General features: G+C 50.9%; 1 protein-coding gene and 1 long non-coding RNA gene across 5 annotated transcripts; one reads left to right on the plus strand and one right to left on the minus strand.

The window, feature by feature from the left end:
- Window positions 1–2,250: 2,250 nt before the first annotated feature.
- On the minus strand, window positions 2,251–27,052 carry CCDC12 (coiled-coil domain containing 12). 2 transcript variants are annotated; one of them, XM_060280999.1, is made up of 7 exons: window positions 26,540–27,052; window positions 23,149–23,228; window positions 21,388–21,449; window positions 21,223–21,257; window positions 18,485–18,561; window positions 14,701–17,689; window positions 12,458–13,218 (listed from the first exon to the last, which is right to left on the minus strand). In XM_060280999.1, exons 1-6 carry the CDS (start codon window positions 26,791–26,793, stop codon window positions 17,610–17,612), a joined length of 588 nt encoding a protein of 195 aa, XP_060136982.1. In that variant the 5' UTR covers window positions 26,794–27,052; the 3' UTR covers window positions 12,458–13,218; window positions 14,701–17,609. The 2 variants fall into 2 exon arrangements, with proteins under 2 accessions (XP_034985175.2, XP_060136982.1); XM_035129284.2 differs by lacking the exons at window positions 12,458–13,218; window positions 18,485–18,561; window positions 21,223–21,257; ... (1 more) ...; window positions 23,149–23,228; window positions 26,540–27,052 and adding exons at window positions 2,251–2,549; window positions 4,092–4,199 and having other exon boundaries at window positions 14,701–17,614.
- Window positions 3,740–11,365, plus strand: LOC118091825 (uncharacterized). Of its 3 annotated transcripts, XR_009558430.1 has the most exons (4): window positions 3,740–3,891; window positions 5,241–5,429; window positions 7,183–7,381; window positions 10,148–11,365. It is a non-coding gene; the product is annotated as an uncharacterized LOC118091825 (long non-coding RNA). The 3 variants fall into 3 exon arrangements; XR_004693447.2 differs by lacking the exon at window positions 3,740–3,891 and having other exon boundaries at window positions 4,199–5,429; XR_004693446.2 differs by lacking the exon at window positions 3,740–3,891 and having other exon boundaries at window positions 4,199–5,429; window positions 7,183–7,375; window positions 10,148–11,364.

Genomic DNA, 27,052 nt, shown 5'->3' on the forward strand with positions numbered 1-27,052 from the left:
TGCCCAAGTTTCTATTGCTAGGGTATAAAGGAGCAAACAACTCGGGTGCCTCCACCAAAACTCCATCCTATGCAGCTTGGGACCCTCGTACCTACGGGACCGCCTCTCCTGGTATGCCCCGCGGAGGACCTTAAGGTCCACAAACAACAATATTCTGGAGATCCCGAGCCATAAGATGGCTAGATTGGCCTCTACTAGAGCCAGGGCCTTTTCAGTACTGGCCCCAACTTGGTGGAACGCTCTTTCCCAGGAGACCAGGGCCCTGCGGGATTTGTCATCTTTCCGCAGGGCCTGCAAGACAGAGCTGTTCCGCCTGGCCTTTGGGTTAGACTCAGCTTGACCCCTGTGTTTTCCTCCCTCATGGCTTGGATTTATGGAATACTTGAATTGAGGCTGCATTTTAAATTTTAATACGGTATTTTAATCTGTATTTTAATTAATTGTTTTTATGTTTTATTGTAATTCTGTTGGTGTCAGCCGCCCTGAGCCCGGTTTTTGACTGGGGAGGGCGGGGTATAAATAAAATTTATTATTATTATTATTATTATTATTATTATTATTATTATCATCCTCACCTGTGCCTCCTGCTTGGCTGCATCCTCGGGGCCTCCGCCACCTTCCACCAAGATTGCCACTCTTGAAATGGTGTCTCCTGGTGGGGCGGCAGCCCCTCTCAACACCAAGCCCACCACTAGCGCCAGAAGCAGCCAGAAGCACCGCATCGCCCTCGAGGCGCTCCGAGGCACCGCACGACTCTTCGCGTCCGGGATTTGGGGAGGGTAGAAGCTCCAGCTGATGGTGTAGGAGGTGTGGGGAGAGAATGAGCACCCAGAGGGAGAGGTTTGGAGAGGGGGATGAATTCCGAAAGCGGGAAGGAAGTTTCCCAAGCGCTTCTTGTTCTGGAAAGGGGAACTAAATTCAAGGACTAAGTTGGGTAAGAATCTAACAGAAGAGACATAGTACTAGTTTGCTATGGAAATGACAGGGGGGGGCACATCTTTGAAGTTGTTGCAATGTTACAGATATCATGCCTGAATGTATCCTTTCGACTTGACAGCTCAGGGAAGACACCTAGCTTGAAAAATTCGTAAAAAATCCATACTTTAACCCAGGGGTCCCCAAACTAATCGCCTTCTAAATCCGGCCCGCGGACAGTCCTGGAATCAGCATGTTTTTACATGAGTAGAATGTGTCCTTTTATTTAAAATGCATCTCTGGGTTATTTGTGGGGCATAGGAATTCGTTCAAATTTTTCTTCAAAATATAGTCCGGCCCCCCACAAGGTCTGAGGGACAGTGCTGAAAAAGTTTGCTGACCCCTGCTTTAACCGAAACTCCTCATTCCGACGTCAATTTAAGCCTTAAAGAAAGGGGAATTTCGGCTCCACCTCCCTCCATGAACCAAGAAGCAGGAAGTCACGTGGGCCAGGGGCATAGGAAGGGGGGCGATAGGGGCGCTCCGCCCCGGGCAGCGCGATCCCGAGGGCGCCATCGTGGCTATCCCCACTGCCCACACTGGGCACGCACACACCCTTTAGGCGGCAGTCCCCGCTACCAGAACGCGCGCCACGCCCCAATGAGTGGTGGTCCCCTTCTTTAGAACACACGCCCCGCCCCTATGGGCAGCACACCACGCCCCCAGAACGCGCACCAGCGCCGCCCCCGCCTGCTCCCCGCCCCCGGTGCCGGAGGATGAAGCTCCGCCACTGACATAGGCAGCAGGAACAGGGCATCCCGCCATCATTCCCCAAGCGTGAGAGCCCATACACGGCACCCCACCCCACAGGATACTTGGCAGCTATGCCTCTCCCCTGCCTGCCTGCGAGCATCCCGGTAGTGCGGCAACAGCAGGGAGCCTCCCAGGACACTCGCAGGCAGGCAGGGGAGAGGATGGGAAGGAGGCAGACGAGTAAATAACGGAGGGGGAAGGGAAGAGGAGAGGAAGGAAGCAGGATCGGGAGGTGCACGCGGCTCCCTCCATGCCTCGCTCCCCTTGGAAGCACACCCACCCTGGGCAGCGTGGGCATATGCTCTGCCACTGCTTGATGGCTCATGTTAATTTATCTTTAATAGCTAGATCCTACCCTTCTTTATGCCATTCTTCCATGTTATATTCTACCTTCCCCTTCCACTTCCCGGTTATAATAATACTGCTACTTTCTGCCTTCATCCTTGCGAGCTGTTTTTAAACCGCCCAGCTTAAGAGGGTGTTTTTAAATTTCTTTTCGGACAAAACGAGGCCACCGACTTTTGCAAATGCTTTATTAAGAGCTGGCAGCGCCGCGGGGAACCTATCGAAGAGCCGACACTTCACTCGTTGAGACTTTGCATCGGGGTGGAATAGCCTCGGTTGCATCTCCTGGACCAGTCCGTGCGTCTTCAGAGACTGGAGGGGCTGCCAAGGCTACGTTGCTAACAGGGAGAATTCTTGCAGCGACCTTTACATTGGTGACGGTGAGGGATACTTGCTGTGGGACTCCCACACCCAGGCCTCCACCTCCAAACCCATCTGCCATTGATGCATCTGCACTCAGAACAGCTCCACTCTGCCTGCAACAGAAAGAGGCAAGGTTGGCAATGAGGATGGGGTGAAAACAGTGTGACCAGCAACGGGGGGTGGGGGGTCTGAGCGACAGGTTCAATTAAGGATCCATGCAAGTTGGCACGCTCTCTTCCATGGGAGGTTTTGAAACAGAGGTCGGGTGGCTATTTTAGCCATCATTTGGGGGGTGAATCTTTGCAAATTTCTTCAGTGAGTGGCCTTCAAAACACGGCTTTTTGGGGTATGAGGAATTCAAATCTGCTATTATTTTTGTGACTGGAGAACATTTAGCTTGGCATCATCATTTATTTATTTATACCCCACCCGTCTGGCTGGGTTTCCCCAGCCACTCTGGGTGGCTTCCAGCAAAATATTAAAATAAAGTGGTACCTCTGGATGTAAACAGGATCCATTCCGGAGCCCCGTACACAACCAGAGCAGTACACAACCTGAAGTGCCGAATCTGCGCATGCTCGCCGCACGATTCGGCGCTTCTGCACATGTGCGTGACATCATTCGGCGCAAATCGCCGAACCCGGAAGTGACCCGTTCCGGCACTTCCGGGTTCAGCGCGTTCATAACCCGTGATGTACGCACCCCGCAGCGAACGTAACCAGAGTTATGACTGTACAACAATTCATCAAATATTAAAAGCTTCCCTAAACAGGGCTGCCTTCAGGTGTCTTCTAAAAGTCAGATACTGTAGTTGTTTATTTCTTTGACATCTGATGGGAGGGTGTTCCACAGGGCGGGTGCCACTACCAAGAAGGCCCTCTGCCTGGTTCCCTGTAACCTCACTTCTCGCAGGGAGGGAACCGCCAGAAGGCCCTCGGAGTTCGACCTCAGTGTCCGGGCTGAACGATGGGGGTGAAGATGCTCCTTCAGCCAGCTCTACATTTGATGAAGAAGCACATGAACTGCTTTTGGAAAACCAAAGAATTTTAATGTTTCCTTTTTGAAATGTCCCTGTGTCCCTGTGTCCGCGCTACTGTGCATGTGCCCCACGGACACAGGGACTGGATGCACACACACACTCTCTCTCTCCCCACCCCACCCCCACCCCTCTGCCTACCGTTTCCCTGCGGCCACCAACCGCCACTCCCGGCCAGACAAGCGCCTCACTGCGCTTGCGCTAAAGCGGGGGGAGGAGGAGGCTGCTTTCCCCCCTTTTTTCCCGCCTACGCTCCCCCCTGGCGACCAGCAGCAAGACGACAAGGAGGAGCCCGATGCTGCCATCTTGGTCCACCGCCGCCGCCTCCTGACAACCCTCCCTGGCCCGTGAGAGTAGCGGCAGGACCGCGGCCTTCCCTCCCTCTCTGCGCTCGGCTGCGGGGCACGACGAGAGAGCGAGTTTGTCTTTTACAGCCCTTTTCTCCCAGCCTGCGACGCTTAAGGAAAAGCGGAGAGAGAGGCAGAGCGCACGCGGGGCGGAGGAGGAGGGGGGAGGGTGTTGCGAGCAGAGCGGGCGGTGCAATCGCGAGGCTGAGTGTCTGAGTGTCCCCGTCCCCCCGAAAAGCCCGCAAGGGGCCTCTTTGCCTGCACGGACTCACCCAAACCGGGACTCTCCTGGGCTGCCACCGGCGCTGCTCCTCCGGCGCTGCTCTGCTTCCACCTCCCGTTCTAGCACCCATTAATTTAACGGGCTTCACGATACTAATCTAAATAATAATAAGAATAATAATAATATGATTGCATGGCAATAGCGTTTAGTGATTTCTGTTCATGTTTACACACATTGTGCTTGCCCAAGAAGACCAAATCATGTTCCTTTAACCAGAATATTTTGTGTTCCCAAGCCATGTTAGAACTTTTTAGCACCTCTCGTTTTGGGATTCTGAAAGCTGAAAAATTTGACATGGCTTATGAGACGGCCAGGGATTTTTTAGCTGCGATTCCTGAATCACATGGACTTGGGCTAGATACAGGGCCGGTCCACCCATGAGGCAAGGCGAGGTGACTGCCTCGGGTGGCAGAATCCACAGGGGCAGAAGGAATTCATCACCTGCTGCCGGAGCCGCAGGCAGTGGCATAGCAAAGTCAGGTGGTACCCAGATCGGGGGGAAAAATTGTCACCCCACCCCATTGAAATTCCCCCTTCCTCCCTTCATCAGAGAAAGCCTTGCAGGCAGCTATCTGATGTAGTTCCAGCCTTCTCCCCCTCCCTCCCTCCATCAGATAGCTGCCTGCACAGCTTTCTTTGAGTGGGGGTGGGTGGAAGGAGGAACGGGGAGAAGGCCTTTTTGTCTGGGCAGGCCTACCCCATATACATAGAATGTTGGCCTCTGTTTTATTCAGTGTTTAGCTTATTGTTGTTTTTGTTTTGTTTTTATAGTTTTTATTTTAATCAGTACAAACACCAAACTAAAAAGACAAACAAACAAACCTTAGCTTATTGTTGATTTTAATTATTTCCCAAAGATTTTAAACAGCTGCTTTAAATTGTTCTTATCGTGAATTTTGTAGTTTCATTCTTTTCGCATGCCACTTTGGATTTTTAATTTTTTTAAAAAACAATTACAATCCGGTGGTATGTAAATTTTATGGACTAAATAAATAAATGACCTATCAGTCAATGGAATTGCCAGCGGCGTTTGATCTTCAGTGATTCATTCGCACATGCCAGTCGCCACCAAAGGGACCTGTTTCCCCAAATCCTCCCTTTTAAGCCATCTAATATTTCCTGTTCTTCATCCTTTCAGTTTTGCGCCAGAGATGTGGGACTGAACCCATTTGGTGGGCTGGATTCTTATCTCCCCACCACCACCACCAACCTGGGCAGATGGGCGGGGCCACACACCTGCCAATCACCTGACGTCACAATGCCGCCAGGTGACCTAGGTCTCCCTGCGCTGCTGATCAGCTGACTTTTGGGTCTGCTGGAGTGCCAGGTGAGTCCCACAGGCCCAGTTGTGACCTTCCCTGCCCCACACGTGGCATCAGGGGCAGGGCAAATTAGCGTGGCATGGCCAAAAGGCCTCAGGACCCCAATGGACCTAATTAAATCTATGGGGTGGAGGTTCCCCACACAGAGAGGTGCTGGGGCCAAGCTTGGCTTGATGCTGTGACTCCCCTCTCCCAAAATCATAGAATTTTAGAGTTGGAAGGGGCCACAAGAGGGTCACAATGCAGGAATCCTTTGCTCCTGACTTGTCTTCTTTCTTTGGCGATTCCTCGTAGCCGAGTAAGATTGTCTTCCATAAACATGGTTTTAACAGTGAGTCCGTAAGTGGCTGTGGAGGCCAATTCTGGATCCACACGTCCTTCCACAGTGGGGACATTGGTTTCCGGGCGGGAGTTGATCACGGTGTGGATTTGCCAAGCGTGCCTTCCTCTTAGCACATTTCTCCCTTGCGTCCTGAGTTCGAGTGTCTTCAAAACCCATGACACCTTTGGTCAAGGCTGTTCTCCAACTGGAGCGCTCGCAGGCCAGTGTTTCCCAGCTGTCAGTGTTTATACTACGTTTTTAAAGATTTGCCTTGAGAGAGTCTTTAAACCTCTTTTGTTGGCCACCAGCATTACGCTTTCCATTTTAAAGTTCAGAATAGAGTGGTTGCTTTGGAAGACGATAAGCAGGCGTCCGCACAACATAGAACCTGTCATGGTCTTTGGAAGAAAACTGAACATTGGAAGATGCTTCCAAGGGCACAGATAATTGGCCCTAAAGTTCAGATTAATACAACTGCCAATATCATCCCGTATTACTTTTGTAACACAGTAAGCCCACAACTTAAGCAAAGCTTCGGTCCCCCCCCCCCCCAAAAAAAGAGAGAAAAACACATGAAAAGTCAGGAAGACCAAAAATGGAGTCGTTAAAAAAATGTAAAAAAAAAACCACCAGAAAATTATTATTATTATTATTATTGAATTTATATAGCACCCTATACCTGAGGGTCTCAGGGCAGTTCTAGTCTCTAGAAACTTGCTATAACATGAAATAATAATAGGTGTAAATATATGATGCAAACTACTAATAATTACAAATAGCAGAATGTAGGCACCCTATATATAGAAATGGGCAAACCAGTGATATTTTAGGGAGCAGGTTTAGCAGGCGGGGCCCGTGACTTACATCATAGGAGCCTACACAACACAAAACACTGTTGCTGTATGTAGGTTTTATTCGTTTTTTATCTTATATTTTTGGAAATGTACATCCAGTTTTTTTTCCTTTAATTTTTTTGGGGGCCCCCAAGAGAACGGGGCCCTAAGCTATAGCTTGTTTAGCTTATACATAAATCCGGCACTGTGATCTCACTTTCCAACTCTCTGACAACACCCAAATGCTTGTCCATTCTTAGTGCAATGCTTGATGGGATTGCAAACAGCTGTTTCCTGCTCTCCCACTTCTTTCTGGCATTTTTTCTACTGCACATTTTGATTCCCCCCCCACCCTATTTTTCCAATTCATTATTTTTATTTTCCGGTCGCCCGCGTACAGTGGCGGTCGCGTAACTAAAGGAAGCGTAATTTGCGGGCTTTCTGTACCGCTCCCCAATTTAGTTGCTACCTTTGTTGCCCTTTCCAGCTCCCCTAGGCAAAGGTGATGTTTCGGGGAACTTCCTTGGTCCTTAAACCCCTGCCCCTGATTTTCCTCTCCTGCCCCTGATTTTTTTCTCTCCCTGCTTCTTCCTCCACCAACAGGAGCTTCTCTCCCCTCCCAAATCCAGACGCAAAGAGTCGTGCGGCGCCTCGGAGCGCCTCGAGAGCGATGCAGTGCTTCTGGCTGCTGGCACTAGTGGTGGCCTTGGTGCTGAGAGGGGGTGCTGCCCCAACAGAAGACACACATTCAACAGGGGCAGGCGATGGAGGCCCCAAGCATGCAGCCAAGCATGAGGTACAGGTGAGGGCAGAGAGCAGGTGGGGAGTCTCTCTGGGGCACCAAGTTGTTTGAAATAAAAACTTGGACCCGACTTTTTAGCTCATAGGCAGCCTGGGCAAATTCCATCCCCGGATTTCATCTAATGTCCCCGGGAAATGCAGCAGTGGCAGCCTCAGCAGCCTGGAGCAGTTGGCTCTGGCTGGCTTCAGGAGCTGCTCGGAAGCCCCCATCGGATGGTGGTGCAGGGGCTCTAAGATGCACCTTCCGGGCTGCCTCCACCTTCCCTGACCCCAGCAACTAAGCTGCGAAAGGAGGCTTCATGCTGCCTATCGGAGCAGCCTCCCAACTCCTACTTGCGTGCAAGCAGTGGCGTAGCAAGGGGGCGATAGGAGCGGTCCACCCCGGGTTCCACTCGGGGGGGGGGTGACAGTCAGCGCCCCACCCAGCGACTCCGCAGGCAAGCCCCTCCTGCCTCCCGGTAAAAAGCCCGCTTGGCTCCATTTTGAAGTCGCGGGGGGGCGCGATCCCCCTCTACGTAGCACGCATGTGCAGCGGGATGCTGCGCATGCGTACAATGTAGAGAGGATCACACACCCCCCCCGCGCGACTTCAAATCGGAGCCTAAACGGAGCGTCCAGCGGGCTATCTACCTGGAGCCTGGATGCTCCATTTAGGCTCCGTTTTGAAGTTGCTGGGGGGTTGCGATCCCCCTCTACGTTGTACGCATGCACAGGTTCATTACGTAGCAACGCATGCATCATTATGTAGTGATGCCCTGCCCCGCCCCCCGGCCATGGCAATTTGACGCCCCGGGTGACAAAGCAGCTTCCTCCGCCACTGCGTGCAAGCAGGAGCAGGGCGGGAATGGCATCTCTCAGCTGTGAAGGGAGGCTTCACGCTGCCTATCGGAGCTTGTGTGCAAGCAGGAGGGGGCAGGGATCCCTCAGTTAGGCAACGGGAAGCCTCCCTTCCCAGCTGAGGGATCCCCGCCCTCTCCTGCTTGCACGCAAGTAGGAATGGGATTGGGGCTGCTCCGATGGGAAGGGAGGCATCGCGCTGGCCGAGCCTCGCAGCAGCCGCTGCTCTCATCCCTCCTTCTCCGCCTTCCATGCCTGACCCACCGCGCACCGCTTCCCCACCACCACCAAAGGACCAACAACTCAGGGGCTGCCCAGGCTCATGAAGAAAGGAGATAGGAGCCTCGGAGGAAGGGGAAAGGTGGCGGTTGAGGTCGAGGCGTCGGCCGCCCCTCTGCCACCGCCATCGCTCCAGTATCAATGTCCTGAATGCGTAGTAATTAATTAAAGTGTCCCCGGATTCATTGAAAAAAAATCTGGTAACCTTATACCAGATTTCTGAACCAAGCACAGGGGCAGCCCCACATACAGCGCATCACAGTAGTCTTGTTGGCACCCGTCTGTCTTGAGGGAGGGGAGGAGTCCTGCACTAGTGCTCGGCATCCTATGGCACTTGCCAGGACCCCAACCCCTGCCCTGGGACCCCGTCCTCCCCCCCCCCAACTCTGGCTTGGCATCCTGAGCAGGCAGGTAAGCCATTCTAATGATTTCCCACAATGCCCGTGACTTAGCATCAGTGTGGTGCATTGTGGGAAACCGAAAGCAGGGCTGGACTCAGCCTCTGGGTTCTGCCGTTGCAACCAGAGAACCACATCCCGGGGCCGCTAACGGAAGACAAATGGCCCTCCTCAAACCTGACCCTCATTGGGGATTCGGAAATCCCACCCCTTGACTGACCAAGTGGCCTCTTCCCATGCTCTTTTTTTCCATATCATTTTTATTAAATCTCCAAAAATATTCCAAACTCTCTTTCTCTCTCTGTTATTGACTTCTCGCCCCTCCTTTCCTAATGTTTGTTTTTTACTCCTTTTTGCTAGCTGTTTTACAACACGTTTTAATTTTCTAAACCCCGCTGTCATTCATTCTTCCAATAACCCACTGCTTATATTTCAATATAAGCAGGCAGAGGGCCTTCTCGGTAGCGACACCCGCCCTGTGGAACGCCCTCGCGTCAGATGTCAAGGAAATAAACCACTATCTGACTTTTAGAAGACATTTGAAGGCAGCTCTGTTTAGGGAAGTTTTAAATCTTTGATGTTTTATTGTGTTTTTAATATTCTGTTGGAAACCACCCAGAGTGGCTGGGGAAACCCAGCCAGATGGGTGGGGTATAAATAACAAATTTATTATTATTTCCTGCTGGCAACTTCATGTATGAGTAATAATTTGATAGATAATCCATCCGTGGTCTCCATTCTCCCTTAAATACTTTGTCATTATGTCCCCTTAGCTTTTGCAGTCCATTTCACCATTTCAGCATAGTCCATCAGTTTCCTAAGCCATTCCTCCTCAGTTGGAGTGCATATAAAGTTCTAACTCAGGCATAGGCAAACTCAGCCCTCCAGTTGTTTTGGGAATACAATTCCCACCATCCCTGACCGCTGGTCCTGTTAGCTAAGAATGATGGGAGTTGTAGTCCCAAAACAGCTGGAGGGCCGAGTTTGCCTATGCTTGTTCTAGCTGCTGTTGGCAGCCTCTTCCCGTACTCACTGCATAGCTGCCAAGTCTCCCGTTTACCCCGGGAAATCCCCGTGTTTCCAGCTGTTCCTGGGCAAAGCAGCATCAAAAGTCACTTCTGAGCATGCTCCACCCAGTTCCAAAATGGCGGCAGCGCTACTTCCGGTCTGCTATTTCCGGCCCGGACCCTTATTTCTCTGACAGCAACTTGGCAGGTATGACTCACTGCCTCCCACGGATCTTTCCACTGCAGGAAGGGAATGTGATCCACGGCATGTGCTATGTGGCCAGGTGCATCAAAGGCCACTGGCACGTCAGACGGATGTCCGGGTGCAGGACCAGCTTGAGCCATGGCCATGGCCTCCATCCGCCGAGAGGTGCCTGCAACCATCCTGCCAGCTAGCGAGGCGTTCTCTGTAGCCTCTCTTCTCGCCCCCAAACCAGCCTTCTAAGACGCGCACAGACTGGTCCGGGAAATGCAAACGAGGGCAGCCAATCTTGGCGCAAAGGCGCAGCAACGCCAGGGGGTTGCCTCTCCCATCTCTTGGAGAGGTTCGCCACGACGCTTCCTTTTAAAACTTGCCAAGCACACTTTGCACAGATGCTCCCTTCCACTGATCAGACTATCAGTCCACGAAGTGCAATGCTTTCTACACGGACAGGCGGTTTCTCGGAGGGCTGGAGAGAGCCCAGCATTAGACCCGCCCAGGATTAAGCATCTTCCAGCTTCGGCTACGAAGGGACTTGCCCGCTGCCAATACCCACCAGCTCTTTCCCCCAGCAACAGAAAGAGCACGAGCTACACTATTCCACATTTTTTGTTCATTTTTGCCTAGGTACTTTTGTTCTGTGTCTGCTTAGGTTTCGTTTAGACGTACGTGTGCCTTGTTACTTCTCTGCATTAATAAACCCTCACCCGTAAGAGTGCTTACTGCTTTCGGATCTGTAAAAGAACTAGACAAAAAACACCTGTGCAGGACAAACAGCAAAGATTCTGGGTACCCAAAGATGCTGGGTTGGTTCAGCCTTCCTACTGACGTGGGATTTCTTTCGGGAGGTCAGAGTAACATACACAAGAACGTGGAGCGCCACAAAAACTGGTGAGAAACAGCTTAGCAGGAACCGAGTAGCTGAAAGAACTCCAGGTAAGGTGCAAGGAGGGCTCTTCACATACAGTAAGAAAATAGGATTAAGGGTTTTCAAGGGCTGATGGCTGCCTGAGAGATGGTGTCAAGTACGGGAGTTCCCCTCTCTGTTCTGATAGTTCACCGATAAGAATTAACGAGCATCTGGTAGATTTATAGTCCTTTTATTACAGCATTATGTCAACCCTCTGCAAGAATATTCTTGCTTCTTCCACAGCAAGAAGCATGCCTACGGGAAGTCCCTCCCCCCCCCCCTGTGTCTCCTTTGTTCTCTGACACACTCGGACCTCCAAGTTTGGGGGGGAGGGAGGGGGTTCCCCCCTACTCTCGATTGATATATCGCCCAGCTGCTCCCTCCCTTCTAGTTGCTTAGCTACTATCTCATAGCTGGGTAGCTCCTCTCTAAACCGTGCAGCTTGTGTATATGTGTGTGTGTGTGTGTGTGTGTGCGTGCGTGTGTGTGCCTGTCTCTCTGCTTCTGTAAATGCCAGAAGCAAAGGGGCGGCAGCAAATATTCCCCCTCCTCTTCTGTTAGGAGCTGATCTCCCTGCGATTGCATTCCCCAATCTTTCGATCCAAACCAGTCCCTGACAGATGGTTAGGTGCTAAGGTGGCAAAAAGTGGTTGGCCTGAGACTAAACCCCCAAAGGAAATTTATTGCACACTACTCACCTGCCTATTCCCAGTGGGTGGAAGGATAAACTCCACACCAGCTAAATGACAGTGCTCCATCTTCTATGTGACAGCCCTTCAGATATTTGAAGGTGGCTTTTGTATCTCTTATCAGTCTCCTCTCCTCCAGGCTAAACATACACAACTCCTTCAACCATTCCACATCAGGCTTGGTTTCCGGACCGTCAATCATCCTGATCGCCCATCTCTGCACACCTTCCAGCTTGCAGAAGATGGCGACCAAGATAATTTAAGGATTCATTTACACTGCTAGCATTTATTCTACACTTGGGGAGATTCTTCCACGTTCTGGTTAGAGATCCCAGCCTATGATATTGTATCAATCCTTCTGTTAATAGTGTTTTATCATGGCACAGGAGTTCATCTTCATATTGATCAGTGGCGCATGCATTTTAACATCCTGCGACAGGCGACACCGCCCCACCTCCACCCTGTGCACTGCAATGTAATTCTGCAGTTAAGCAATGCAGAAGAGACGGCTTTCACCACTCACCGGTCATTGCTTCATGACACAGCGGGAATCAGGCCAAGCGAGCTGTTCCATCATCCATGCAATTAGCAAAAAAATTCTTTTCTAATTAGGGCAATGAGGGGGAGGATTCACCCAGGTTGAAGGTGCAGCAGGGGCAAAGGTATGCTTTTAAAAATATATATACCATCACCACCACCTGATCCGGAATAGCAGACCTAACCCCGTGCATCGACACAAGGCAACACACAAGTAATTCAGAGGTCAATAGTGTTTATTGCTATAACATTAAAGCTCCATATAACAAGAAAATGAAACACAGAATCATATAGTTGGAAGGGGACCCCGAGGGTCATCTAGTCCAACCCCCTTCGATGCAGGAATCTCAGCAAAAGCATCTATGACAGACAGGCATCCAACCTCTGCTTACAAACCTCCAAGGATGGAGAGTCCGCAATCTCCCGAAGATGGCTATCATTGACTGAGATATTCTAGAAAGAGAGAATATGCCTTCGCTGCCCTTCTCTGGAGGTGGCTCAGGAAATGGACATGAGCATCTAAAAAGTCCTGTCTGGTCCAGCATCCTTTCCTCACTCTGATGCTCATTCTGGGAAGCTCAAGCAGGATCTGAGCGCGACAGCAACTTTCCCCGTTTGCGATTTCCAGAAACTGACATTCAGGGGCAGTCTGCCTCCGACACGGGGGGAGCGGGAACGTAGCCAGAGTCAAGAGCCTTAATTTTCAGGAGCAAGTTACACAAATGCAGGCATGCGGTGTGGCCATGAAAAAACTTAGGGTGCTACAGAGCTAAGGGTCCATGGGAAAGAGTCAGTGGGAGAAGGTGGGGAAGGTGAAGACCGACTGACTTCAGTTCCCAGGTATTGCTGTTCTATTGCGATGTGTGGGTCTTGTTGTATCGCGGAGTGGGCCGTACACTCCAGGTCTTGGGGTTGGGGCCACTTCCTTCCTACTTTCCTGTATCCACTTTTTCCACCAGGCTTTAGCGACCCGTGCTCCCTGATGGACAAAAAAATGCCAAGAATTAAGAGGGAAGGTAAGAGGCAGAATCATAGAATCACAGAATTGGAAGAGACCACAAGGGCCATCCAGTCCAACCCCCTGCCAAGCAGGAAACACCATCAAAGCATTCTTGACATATGGCTGTCAAGCCTCTGTTTAAAGACCTCCAAAGAAGGAGACTCCACCACACTCCTTGGCAGCAAATTCCACTGCCGAACAGCTCTTACTGTCAGGAAGTTCTTCCTAATGTTTAGGTGGAATCTTCTTTCTTGAAGTTTGAATCCATTGCTCCGTGTCCGCTTATCTGGAGCAGCAGAAAACAATCTTTCTCCCTCCTCCATATGACATCCTTTCATATATTTGAACATGGCTATCATATCACCCCTCAACCTTCTCTTCTCCAGGCTAAACATACCCAGTTCCCTAAGCTTGTTCCTCATAAGGCATCGTTTCCAGGCCTTTGACCATTTTGGTTGCCCTCTTCTGGACACGTTCCAGCTTGTCAGTATCCTTCTTGAACTTTGGTGCCCAGAACTGGACACAGTACTCCAGGTGAGGTCTGACCAGAGCAGAATACAGTGGTACTATTACTTCCCTAGATCTAGATGCTATACTCCAATTGATGCAGCCCAGAATTGCATTGGCTTTTTTAGCTGCTGCATCACACTGCTGACTCATGTCAAGTCTGTGGTCTACCAAGACTCCTAGGTCCTTTTCACATGTACTGCTCTCAAGCCAGGTGTCACCCTCCCAGGAAACCCCGAGCTGGAATCAGAATTCCGGACAGTGAATTTAAAACAGCCTGTCAGGTTAACCCAGGACTTTTCTTGCCCTGCTCCTTGCATTCCTATGCCACCTTTCACCCTCCCAAGGAGCTCAAGGCGACGCACATGGTCTCTCTCCCCCCCACCCTGGTTTAATCCCCACAACAACCCTGTGAGGTAGGCCGGGAGGCAAAAGGAGGGGCCAAGAACGGACCTCGCACTTATTTCCGATATGCCTTTACCGTGCCCGACACCAAAATGCCACAGGACCCTATTCCACGATGGCGCTTTGCAAACCAACCCACAGATTTTCATCGTTGAAAGATGCCCGCCGCCCGCTCCAATTGTTCCCTTTTCAGCCTTTCGCTGTGTTGAACGGCAAAGCCCGATAGGTAAAAAATATTGCTACACGCAACGCCGAACTCTGAGCGGTCAAAGATGCCGCCATCTCCCTTGGAGAGATCATAAGGTGGTCAATGGCCCGTCTAGTCCGGCGTCCTGTTCTCAACAGTGGCCACCCAGTTGCCCATGGGAAGCTAAAAAGCAGGATCCGAACACAAGATCCCTCTCCCCTCCTGCGGTCTCCGGCAACTGGGATTCAGAAGCATTTTGCTTCCGATTGTGCAGGCAGAGCAGAGCCGTCCTGGCTAGCAACCACCGATAGCTGAGATTTTAACCCTGAGCTCTCTCCTTCAGATACGTCACCAAGACTTACCTGCTCAGGGTGGGCTCCTTCCTTCTCGGGTGCATCTTCTGAAGTCGGTCCTCCCTCCACGGCCAGGACTTCAGCCTCAGAGATGGCAGCCACCACCAGGGTGACGCCAACCAACAGGAAGAGCAACCACGGACCTCTCATCATTCCCGGGATCTGTACTTTGCTGGCTGAGCGTCTGTCTTCTGAGAAGAACAAGGCAGGTCCTGAGCGCTTTTCAAGGAACTGCTCCGGATTTCCCGCAGGAAACTCCTTCTTTGTAGAGAAGAGCAGGAAACTGCTTTTGCATGCAACCTGTTGAAATCGGAGTTTCCCCAACCAGGTTGCCTCACCAGCTGCACCAGCCACTTCCTGCTCCAGCCCATTTTGCAACCTGTCTGTTTCGCTAGAGCCTTTGTTCAGTTTAGTCGCGGTTACACCCCAACTTTCCCCCATGGCTTTCCCTCTGCCAACTTTTCCCTCCCAATAGCCCTGCGAAGTAGGTTAGGCTGGGAAAAATATTTGGAGAGATGCTGTCCCTGTGACTCTGGCGAAACAATAAAGCTGTAGAACAAGTTCTTCTTCAGTGCTTCAGTGTCAATACTCCAGAAATATACTGGATGCTGCAATTGGTTTCTTGCTATTTTGCTGCTCAACAGAAATCCTGTTATAATATACAGTGGAACCTCGGCTCCCGAACACCTTGGGAGCGGAACGTTCTGGCCCCTGAACGAACAAAAACCGGAAGTAATCGTTCTGGTTTTCGAACGTTATTTGGAAGCTGAACACCCAGCACGGCTTCCGATTGGCTTCAGGAAGCTGCTGCAGCCAATCGGAAGCCACGCCTTGGCTTCCAAACTGTTTCGGGAATCAAACAGACTCCCAGAACGGATTAAGTTCAGGAACCAAGGTTCCATTGTACAAGGTGGCCAAATTTTGTGCAGCAGCAATCAAAAGACGACATGCAACGATTAGCTCCCAGGATTAGTAGAATATATATTGACCGATAGGATACTTCTAGGTCAGAAGGGTTTCTGGGCAGCTAAATGACCCCCTAGAACTGTTTTTTAAATGTCTCTGCAATGCTATATCGTTTTATCTTGTCCTGGGCTTTTAAATTTTGTAATTGTTTTTGTCTTGATACTGGTCACTGACCTTACTTAATAAAACGACTTGACCTGAGAGGCAGATGGAGTCTTGGCTCAGCCACACCTTCACCTGCCACAGAGAATGTCTGCCTGATGTCACGTGGCTCAATGGACTGGCAGGCCTAATTCAGCTTCCCAGAGCTATTCTTCTGTCCAGAAAACTTCCATACACGAGACGCTGTCTCAGATGGTGCATCTCCCAGTTGGGTTTTTTATTTAGTCACCCAGGAACGTGAAATAAAGTACAAGACACTGCACATTATCTTTAGAACATTTTAATTTTTTTTAAAAAAAAAAACCTCTACATGACTGAAGGTGAATCGATTAAAGAACACGAGGATCGAGATTTTATAAAGTTGGGAGCTGGTGGGCAGATCTGAAAACATGTCGAAATGAAATATTAACATCCCAGGCTGCAATGCAAGAGAGGTTGTTATTTTAGCAACCCACAAAGAAGTGGCGTTGCTGCAAAACTGTTCCAGGAGACACCCGCTGACTTGCCCCACGTAGGATGTGCTCAGAACTGGTCAGTGGCTTTGCATAAAGCGGGACTGCCACTCAGGTGATGTTTTGCAAGCCGATAGCAGGAAGAACAACTTATCTATAGGGGTTAGAGATCTGGGGTACAAAAGGACAGGGCTTTTCCAACAGCAACAACAACGACTTACAGAACTGTGGGTCTTGGCCACGAGAGGCAGCCCAGTGCCTTAGGGGCTGGCCTCCCTTGAAAAAAGCCGACCCACTCCCCGATCACAGCCAATAACTCTCGCAAGGGCAGACTCCTGGGCCGGATTTTCAAAGCAATCTTGCTCTTTTGCCAAGCCGAAATCTTGTGCCACAAACTGCAAGGGCCTTTGCTTAGGCTGCGGCACGCACAGGACTGGAGGAAGGGGGGGGGGTCCTGTGTCAGCCAAGAGCACGAGGGTCTCATCTTTCTTCCGCCCAGTTGAGGAGTGGCATTACTGGTAGGGAACTGCCTTTGAGAGAAGTCGAGGTTATTGGCAAATGTGCTTCCTATGCAAACTTTACAAAGGGCTTTCTGCTGCATTTCTGAGTGTCTCCTGCGGCGCCACACTTGATAGCTGCTGGGCTGGGGGATTTTGAAGCATCCACTGAAACACAGGTGCACATGGAAAATCTGTGCTAGATCTAACTACAGGCCCCTCAGCAGTTGCCAGGATCCTGTTGGCAGGATCCAGGGTCCTTGCCCTGAGACCAACTCCCTTTGATATGTGGATAAGCCACATTCAAGTCAGCTTCTTCCCCAACATGACTTTCTAGGGGCACTTCGAGGAAGTCTGCCGAGCATACTGGAATTGGCATGCAAGAGACCAAGGACTCTCTAAACACCCGTGTGCTTTTGTATTGTGAAAATCCATGAGGGAGAATTCCCTATTTCATTTAAAATGCAGCAGTTCATATTATGATGGTGTGTTTTTTTTTGGGATGTGTGACGTTTTCCTTGGGTCCTCTTCATATAGGTCTGTCCTTTGCTGTACTGCACGGATGCATAGGGACACAGTTCTGTAAGCGATTCCCAGTTCTGCAGGCTCATATCTTTTGTCCACCCTCCCAGTTCTCCCCTGCACGTCCTCTGCCCCACTCGTTTGCTCGCCAGCAACACCCCCAAGCAAAAGCCTGCCTGGAGGAGACGTAAACACCAGGCCTGCTCCTTGCATTTTGTGGATTTGTGTCCAACATGTTTGGTCCCCTCGTCCAGCAGAGAGTTAAGAGAAGCTTCGCGCAAGGGCCACCTGTTTCTCTGAGTCAGTCCGACAGGCCGCCTCAGTCCGAATCGCTCCCCTCCTGCTTTGCTGAGTCAACCGCCGACGCCAGATCTTCCTCCTGGCCTCTTAGCCTCTCTCCTGCGAGGGAAGCAGAAACACCACTCAGCAACTGTTGCCTGTCTGAAGCGAGCACGCAGTAAACCACACCAAGTAGGTGATGTTAACTTTCTTAGAAATACAGGATCTGCACAGGAGAGCCAGGCCTAATGAGCACAGCAGCCTTTCTCAGGAGGTCTTGCCCCTATGAGGCAGCTGTGGAGACTAAAGGTCCCTGCCTTCTGACAGCTGCCTAAGTCTCCTCCTCTCCAGGCAATCAGAGACTATGCCGGTGTGCCTGCCTTTGCTCCTCCCACTTCATACCTCTCCTGGTCCTGTGAGACATTTGGGGGGGGGGCGGGAATGGAGCTTGTTGCAGCAGCAGAAGGAGGAGGAGGAAGCATTCTGGCTTCTTTGCCAACCTGACTCATCTCTGCCTCTTGGCCTGCCAAGAATCCACATTAGGAATTCAAGCTGAGCTAAGTTTCCCTGGGGAAGGGCTGCAACTCAGAGGGAGAGCATCTGTCTTGTAAGGAGGAGGTCCCGGGTTCAACCCCTCCTGGCATCTCCAGGGAGGGCTGGAAGAAACTCTTGCCTGAAATCATGGAGAGCAGCTGCCAGCCAGTGTAGACAAAACTGGGCTAGCTGGACCAGCGGTCAGGCTCGGTATAAGGCGGCTTCTTATGGAATGGGGCAGGGACACTGGGATACCAAGGGGAGGCAAAGAGGGCTGAGCAAGAGCCAAAATTAGATGGCGATGGGACCTGTGGGGTGCTCAGCACCGCAATGGACGCCTCCAGCACTGCTTCACACATTCCCCCGCAGACGCTCACTCACTTATTAGCTCGGCAATCGCCCTCTGCGTTCGCTTCTCCAGCTTCTCCAGTTTCTTAGCCACGTCTCGCTTCAAGTCCCTGGGGAGCGAGGGGAGGAAATGGAAACAAAATGAGCCCAGGCCCAAGGAGGGGACGGGGAGGCCAAGGCCCTGAAGGGCACCTATCCAGCCTCGGGATTACAAGTTCCTTTGGCAATGTGGCAGCAGTACCTGGGAGGAAACCAGGAAGAAGACTAGGGCTCCTCCTGAGCTAGGCTGGGGCGGCTGTGCAAAACGGGAGATCCCTTGAGTAGAAAGGAGAAGGAAACGACTGGGCTGAATTGTCAGTCCCATGAGGAAACGTTTTGATTCATGGGACATTTGACTAACAGAAGTGCCTAGGGCAGAGAACTGCATTATAAAATCCCGGTGCAAAATAAATGAACACCTAGAGCTATTATGTACAGAAACATATGGAAGTCTAGTGTCTAGATCAAGGGAAGTAATACAGTGGTGCCTTGCTAGACGAAATTAATTCATTCCAGGACTCAATTCGTCCTACGAAAATTTCGTATAGCGAGGCACCGTTTCCCATAGGAATGCATTAAAAGTCAATTAATGCGTTCCTATGGGCTCCGGGGGGGAACTGGTGGCAGCGGTGGCGCTTGCTCTCTTGGCTCGGGCAAGCGCTGCTGCTGCCAACGACAGAGCCTTGGCTCGGGGAAGGCAAATGGCAAAAAGCCCCCCGCAGCACCTGCCTCCCCGACACTGAGCGCAACTTCGAAGTTGCGCTCTGTGTTGGGGGTGCGGGGCCAGAGGCTTCTCCTGCTGCCACTTCTCACAGCGCAAAGCCGGCATGGGGTGCAGCTTCGGAAGCCTCCGAAACTGCACCCCATGCCGGCTTTGCGCTGCAACTTTCTCAGGGAAAGAAAGTGGGCGGGCTAGGTGTCCTCCGCTTGCGTTCCCTGAGAAAGCCGAGTGTCAGGGGAGGCAGGCGGGAGGCAGCGGGGTTTTTTCGTCATTTGCCTCCCCCTTGGGGGAACGCAAGCAGCAAAAAACCCCCGCTGCTAACTGCCTTTGGCTGGGGTCTGGTGGCGATAGCGGCAAGAAGGGGTCCTCCCCTTCTTGCCGCTGTCGTCAGGCCAGACCCCAAGCAGTTCCTCCACTTCTCCCCCCCCTTCTTCCCGTGCTACAGCCCTTCGTGTTCCGCTGGTCTCTGCCGGTTGCCCCTCACCGGCAGAGACGAACGGAACACAAAGGGGAACGAACTGCAGCGCCGGAAGAAGGGAAAGGAAGATCAGCTGAGAGGCGGTAACAGCTGTCAGCGCTTCTCAGCTGGTCTTCCTTTGCCTTCTTCCGGTGCTGCAGCTCGTTCCCCTTTGCTAGACGAATGCCCCTTTAGGTTCTGCAATCGGAGGTTTTTATGGCCACACTTCGCAAGACGAAGCGGTGGCCATAAAAAAACTCATCATCTTGCGAGGCAACCTCCGATCGCAAAACCTATTCGTATAGCGGAAAATTCGTCTTACAGGGCATTCGTCTAGCGAGGCACCACTGTAGTCCCATTCTCTTCTGCCTTGGTCAGACCACACTTGGAATACTGGTACCACTTCTGGGTACCACAAATTAAGAAGGATGCTGACAAGCTGGAACGTGTGTGTAGGGGAGGGTGACCAAGATGATCAGGGGTCTGGAAACCAGGCTGTATGAGGAGTTGGATATGATTAGCCATCTTCAAATACCTGAGGGGCTGTCATGGAAGATGGAGCGAGCTCTGGAGGCGAGGCCACGGATGCATGGACTCAACTGACAAATGTTGATTCCAACTAAACATCAGGAAGAACTTTCTGACAATAAGAGACACTTAGCAGTGGAAGGGACTCCCTCGGAAGGTGGTGGGCCCTCCTTCACTGGAGGTTTCTAACAGAGGTTTGACACCTATCTGTCATGGATGCTTTAGTTGAGATTCCTGCATTGCAGGGGGTTGGACTAGATGACCCTCGAGGTCCCCTTCCACCTCTACAACTTCATGCTTCTATTAAAATGGCACAAGCCCCCCAAGCACTGTGTGAAGTGCTTTCTCTGCCTGTTCTGAATTTTCCAGTGGCACCCCAAGAGCCCCTTAGCTTGGGGTAAGTTTCTAATCCGATCCCCATTTCATTATGTTGTGGGGGGGGGGTATTGGTTTGTTTTTATTCTTATTTTTATTATGCATTTTGTTTGCTTTTATATTGCATTTTTATGTTGCGAACTGCCCTGAGATCTACAGATGAAGGGCAGTATGCTAATATTAAGGGACCCAGGTGGCGCTGTGGATAAACCACTGAGCCTAGGGCTTGCTGATCAGAAGGTCGGCAGTTCGAATCCCTGTGACGGGGTGAGCTCCCGTTGCTTGGTCCTAGCTCCTGCCAACCTAGCAGTTCGAAAGCACATAAAAATGTAAGTAGATAAATAAGAACCGCTATAGCGGAAAGGTAAACGGCGTTTCCATGTGCTGCTCTGGTTTGCCAGAAGCGGCTTTGTCATGCTGGCCACATGACCTGGAAGCTATACGCCGGCTCCCTCGGCCAATAATGCGAGATGAGCGTGCAACCCCAGAGTCGGTCACGACTGGACCTAATGGTCAGGGGTCCCTTTACCTTTACCTTTTATGCTAATATTAATACTACTAATAATATAAAAGCCAGGCAACCTAGCAGGCATTTTATCCCCAAATAATTTGTACAGTTACCCTGAAACAAATTCAGAGCTTCATACTCACCAGTCGGGTTTCCTGGGGGCAAGATTTGCCAAGTCCTGGGAAAGTGGAGAGGGGAGGAACACAAAAGAATCCCTCGTTAAGAGCCACTACTAATCAGCTTCGTAACAAAACAGGTGGGGTTTTTTAAAAAACAGAAGCGGGAAGCACCAAACATTCTAGACCTACCACTTCTTCAATGATGGGCTCAGGCTTCGCTGCCTCTAGCTGCTCTTTCACCTTGTCTTCCACTAGGGGGCAGAAGGAGACAGAAGGATGTTGCCGCAATTTTAGCACAGGTGGGAAGGAGGGTCAGAAGGGGAAGGGGGCAGGGTCACAGAGGGAGAGAAGCTCTCTGGGAGTCCCTGGTGGAAGCATGTGATGAACAACATGCATGCTGGAGAGCACAGGGACGAGGCCACAAGCCTTGGCCAACCCGGTGCCCTCCAGACGTTTTGGACATCAGCAGGGCCAATGGGAGTTGTAGTCCAAAACGCCTGGAGGGCACCGGGTTGGCCAACACTCACCGAGTCATTAAGAACCTCAACTGGCATCCCTCCCCTATCAGACGATCCAAGGGCACGAACTTAAGCTGCCACAGCAAGACTCAAGTAGCTCAGTCAGCAGAGCACAAGACTCTTAGAATCATAGAGTTGGAAGAGACCACAAGGGCCATCCAGTCCAACCCCCTGCCAAGCAGGAAACACCATCAAAGCATTCTTGACATATGCCTGTCAAGCCTCTGCTTAAAGACCTCCAAAGAAGGAGACTCCACCACACTCCTTGGCAGCAAATTCCACTGCCGAACAGCTCTTACTGTCAGGAAGTTCTTCCTAATGTTTAGGTGGAATCTTCTTTCTTGAAGTTTGAATCCAGGAAAGAAGATTCCACCTAAACATTAGGAAGAACTTCCTGACAGTAAGAGGGTTATAAGAACTTCCTGACAGTAAGAGGGTCTTAATCTCAGGGTTATAGGTTCGAGCCCCACGATGGGGTGTTGGGACTAGATGATCCTCGTGGACCCTGCCAACTCTTAAGTCTCTTTCTAAGCCTCTTAAAATTTCTGCCAGAGGACCCTAGTTCTCCAGTGGTACTACAATTCCCAAAACACCTTGGGGAAGACACGAAAAGCCAGTTCGCGGGTGAGGCGCAGGTGCACCCTTAATTCTAGTGTTCAGAAAAGGAAGGACAAATCCTCAAATAGTCTGGCAGGGCCCTCGCGAGGTGCTTTGATCACTCCAGCAAGCTTATCTGTTCTGGTTCATGAAGTCTTCTTCCTCCCCAAGGTCAGCTTAGAGACCTTGGGTCTCTAACAACCCTGTTGTTTTGGACAGGGTTAGCCAAATTCCTGAAGAATAAGTCTATCCGATGGCTAGGAATGGAAACAGAGCCTTCTGGATGTTATGCCAATGGCAAATGATATTCAGAAACATCGGCGCCTCTGACGGAGGCAGAGCATGGCCATTGATAGCCCTCTCCTCCTCCTCCATGAATTTGCCCAACGCTCTTTTAAAGCCACCTAGGTTGGTGGCCGTCATTGCCTCATGCAACAGCAAATTTCACAGCTTAGCTAAACTCTGTCTGAAGGACTTTCTTGGATCTGTCCCGAGAACCACATAGGAGTTTCTTTGCTATCTGCCGTGAGAACCAAACGGGGGTGTCTTTTGCTGCCTGCAAACAACTGATATTCGGGAGGCAAGGGAGAATTCTTCCTGTGTGTGTTCTCTTTTATTTTTACTTCTTGTGTTTATATCCCGCCTTTTTCCTCCAAGGAGCTCAACGCGGTGTGCAGGGTTTGCCCCCTCCTGATCTTATCCTCGCAGCGACCCTGCGAGGTCGGCTATGGGACTGGGACTGGCCCAAGGTCAGTGGGGATTTGAACCTGGTTGGCTGCTGTTGCAAGAAAGATGCTGTGGTCCATTTCAGAAGAGGTTCTGGATGCCCACTCACCTGAGGCAGGCTTCGCTTTGGGCACCACCCGCCCCTTGAGCTCTTCGTCTTCCGGAGCATAATTCCGCAACTTGAGCTCCCTGGAAAGGGGAAAGAAGAAAAAAAGAGGGGAGTTTCAGTCTTAAGTCACACACGGCTACCCATCAGCCTCTGACAAAGGCCACGTGCTTGGTGTCCAGCAAAGAGCGGCTTGTTCTGCCTGGCAGGGGTAGTTTTGAGGGTGAGAGAATGGCAACAGGCTCCTAGGAAGGAGAGGCGGTGCCTGGTGGTTGACCAAGGAGCAGCAGGCCGAAAATATGGTTTGTTCGGGGCCCATGCAGGTATTTGCAAGGGGTGTCCTGGACTGGCTGGCTGCAGAGGAGTGGAGGAAGGCACCAGCTGGGGAATCCCCAAGGGAAGAAAGCTCAGAAGCAGAGGGTTGGTGGTGGGATGAAGAAGATGGGAAGAGGGAGTAGAGGGAGAAGGATGGTACACAGCAACAACAGGGAATAAGACTGACAGACAAGGACAGGAACAGGCATCCCCAAACTGCGGCCCTCCAGATGTTTTGGCCTACAACTCCCATGATCCCTAGCTAACAGGACCAGTGGTCAGGGATGATGGGAATTGTAGTCCAAAACATCTGGAGGGCCGAAGTTTGGGGGTGCCTGGACAGGAAGAAACATCGTGGACAGAATAAATGTCACACACAGGGAAAACAACAGTATGAGCTCTTATAAGACTTGCAGCCTTATAAATTACTTAATGAGGGAGCAGACTGGGAAGAGGAGGTGTCGGAAGCTGAAGGGGCAACAGGGTTAAGTGGGCAGAAAGAAGCTGGGGCAAAGAACAATCCTGATGCAGAGGTTGGAGGGGAGACAGAGATGAGGCTGGATGCGGCACCCCTGGATTTGGAGAGCTGGGGGAGGTCTTGCCACTGAGCTCAGCTCTCTCAGCAGCAGGAGCTCAGAGCCTTAAGAAAAGGCAGTTTTCCGCCTCCGAGTCGGGAGGAGGTGGTGGCATGGAGAAGCAGAGAAGGAGGGAGCCCTGAAACCTCGGAGATTCTGTGCCGATGGACACAGAAACCAGCAAGAGGGCGACTCAAAAGCCAGACTGCGTTCCTGTGGCACAGACCCACATCCAACTATCAAGCCCCTTCAGAAACAGGCCGGACAGCAGGAGGAGTGGGCAGGCGTGTGGGGCAAAAATAAAAAATGGCTGGGGACTTGGGGGAGCATCTTTCTCTTCATTGCTCTCCTTAGTGCAGTTGCTTAATCTTGCAGGGGACAAGCAAGGCGAGGAATGAAATGTTGCTAGGCAGCATCAGCACTTCTTTGCTCAGGTTCCGCTCTTTTCTCCCGCCTCCTTCAATGCATGTTTCCTTTGAAGGAGTCCCACAGAGTTCAACAGGATTTACCCCCTGTAGCCAAAACCTTCTCTCCAAGCAGGAACGATAACCGGTGGATAGTTTTCAGGGTACGTGCAGTGAGCCAAATCTCTGGGTCTTTTGGGGCTGGCGTTTTTATTTATTTATGGATTTATAAACTGCTTTCCCACAAACGTTGTCAAAGCAGTATACTGCGCGTGCACACACACACAAAGAATATTAATGGGAACAGGTGTAGGCTTAGCAATTTAAAGCGCACTGATGATGGAAGAGAGTTCTACCAATGACGGTTAGCTAAGAAAATTAAACAGAGCCTCCATGTTCAGAGGCAGTCTATATCTGAAAACCAGATTCTTAGCAGGAAGTAACCGAGGAGGGCTGAGGGAAGGAGGGAAAGAGAGAGGGGGAGGAAAGAGAAATGGAGAGAGATATTCACAGTTTATTTAAAGGGAGGAAATAGGAGGGGGAGAGTTAGAGAGAGCAGAATTAATGGATCTGAACACCCCAGAGAAATATGCAACAATGATTTTTAACCCTCCTATGCAATTGGGATTATAACTAATCCTGGAGGCATATTGAAATATGTAAAGCATTCCACCTAGCCTGTGCAACACATTTCCCCCCACCAAAGAAGTTGGTGGTTCTGTGTTTCTTTTTAAATTCTTAAAGGGGAAAGGAAGACATCGGGGTCAGTTAACATTCCAACTACAGTGGTGCCTCGCTTAACGAATGCCCTGCTTAACGAAATTTCCGCTTAACGGAAGGTTTTTTCTAGCGGAGGTTGCCACGCTAGACGAATTCGTTTTACGAAAAATTCGTCTAGCGAATCGTGGTTTCCCATAGGAATGCATTGAAATTCAATTAATGCATTCCTATGGGCGTGTGTGTATTGTACTCCAGGTGTGAGATTTCTACCCACGCTACCACACCACTGTGGATCCTATGCTCTTTATGGTTAACCTAAATGCAGCATCTCAGCAAAGGATCATCTCTTAGATCTAAATCCAGAGTTAAAAACAGGTTGGACCGCTGGGCCTTCCGTTTAACTCCACAGCATCAGAACAAGGCCAGGTAGCCCAGAAACCAGCCGCACAACACCCCATGCCCACCGGGGAACCGCTGGAGGCTTGTTACATTTCTCTAGCCTGTCCAAACGGACAGGTCCAAATCCCTTTAATTAACCACTAGATGCGAGGCTCTCGCAGACCTGCCACATGCAATTAGCAGCGCTGCCTCTTCCCGGCAAGAGACCTCCCAGGAGAGTCCTTTGGGTGTGGAGCCTGCAGTGTGGGGAGGAGGAGGAGGAGGGTGTGCAGGGGAGAAGCAAGCTCTGCACTCAGGATCCATCCCTTGCCCCCGTCTCTGAAGACAGGAGATGGGAGATGGTACCTGTCTTCAGGGCATAGCATCTTATTTCATTTCGTTTGGACATTTGTTAAACCCCACTTGCATTCACAGTAGCTCAAGAAGGTATACAGGCAAACATCGCCCCTGGGAAGCTACAGAAATCTCCATCCCCGGATGTTGTTGTTGTTGTTTTAAAAAAAGAGAGAGAAGGGTGGGAAATGAAAAGAGACGAATCAGTCAGGATGTTTTCATAGACATGGCCAGCTCAGACAACCCGAGCGTTTCTTCTCCGCTCAACATTTCAATAACCCTGTCTCTCTCGGGGTGCCTGCTCTACAGTCCGCTTCAACCGTTAGCCTTAATCAGCAGAAACGGGAAATGCAATATCAAAGTCATTCATTATTCACCTCCCTTGGGATCGCGTAACAGGCCGCCTCGCGGCTCGCTTACCTCGTACGCTGTTTTAACAGGAAAAGCAAGTTTCCCTGTTATAAACAAGCCAGTCTTTCCTTTCCGAGGGGGCCATGTGTGTATGTGTATGTGTGTGTGTGTGTGGAGAACACACAGTTCAAAGCTCAGCTCCTGATTTGCAAGCAGGGAGCAAACACTGACCTCTACGCTCACAGAGCCACGATACGGCTCAAATCCCAAACAGAGAGAGGATAAGCAGCAACTTACTTATGCTTTCCCGTATCTTTCTCTTCACCGTCGCCTCGGAAATGCTTGAGCTCCGGTACGCCGTCATCTTTATTCTGAGGAGGCAGAGAAAGAGAAAGGGGGGGGATTAGGGGGAAGGAGAGCACACCCATCAAGCCTGACGTTTCCCCAGTGCGAGACTTCAATGCAAAAAAACACCCCAGGCCTGGTGCCTGAACTACATGTAAATGATGCAGCAGGCCCAGGGGTTCTTCGGTGTCTGGGCTTAATTTCATTTCGCTCCAGGCTGCTCCCCCTACAATTTCCCATTGTGACTTGCGCGCACAAAAGAAATGGAAGGTGCGCAAACACACACAAGGCCAGCAAGGAGGGAAAGGAATTAGATGTTTGGCGGGTGCTTGGACATGCAGAGCAAGTTGTGCATTTAGGGACTACTGCGGCCCAAACTGGATGAGCAAAGCAAGCAGAAAGCTGGCGCTGGTGGATGGAGAAGAGAGAGACTGAACAGGGTAGACTGGGTGCCTCAGTGATTTG

This window comes from Zootoca vivipara, chromosome 12 (assembly GCF_963506605.1).
Source record: "Zootoca vivipara chromosome 12, rZooViv1.1, whole genome shotgun sequence".
NCBI classification, from domain to species: domain Eukaryota; kingdom Metazoa; phylum Chordata; class Lepidosauria; order Squamata; family Lacertidae; genus Zootoca; species Zootoca vivipara.

Excerpts from the sequence above, each read along its gene's own strand:
- CCDC12 (XM_035129284.2), bottom strand. The coding sequence starts at position 15,132 with ATGGGGGAAAGTTGGGGTGTAACCGCGACTAAACTGAACAAAGGCTCT. Across the intron at positions 4,200-14,700 it reads AAGGAGCCCACCCTGAGCAG|ATTAGTATCGTGAAGCCCGT; the intron begins GTAAGTCTTGGT and ends ATTATTATTTAG. Across the intron at positions 2,550-4,091 it reads CCAGGAGAGTCCCGGTTTGG|GCAGAGTGGAGCTGTTCTGA; the intron begins GTGAGTCCGTGC and ends TTTCTGTTGCAG.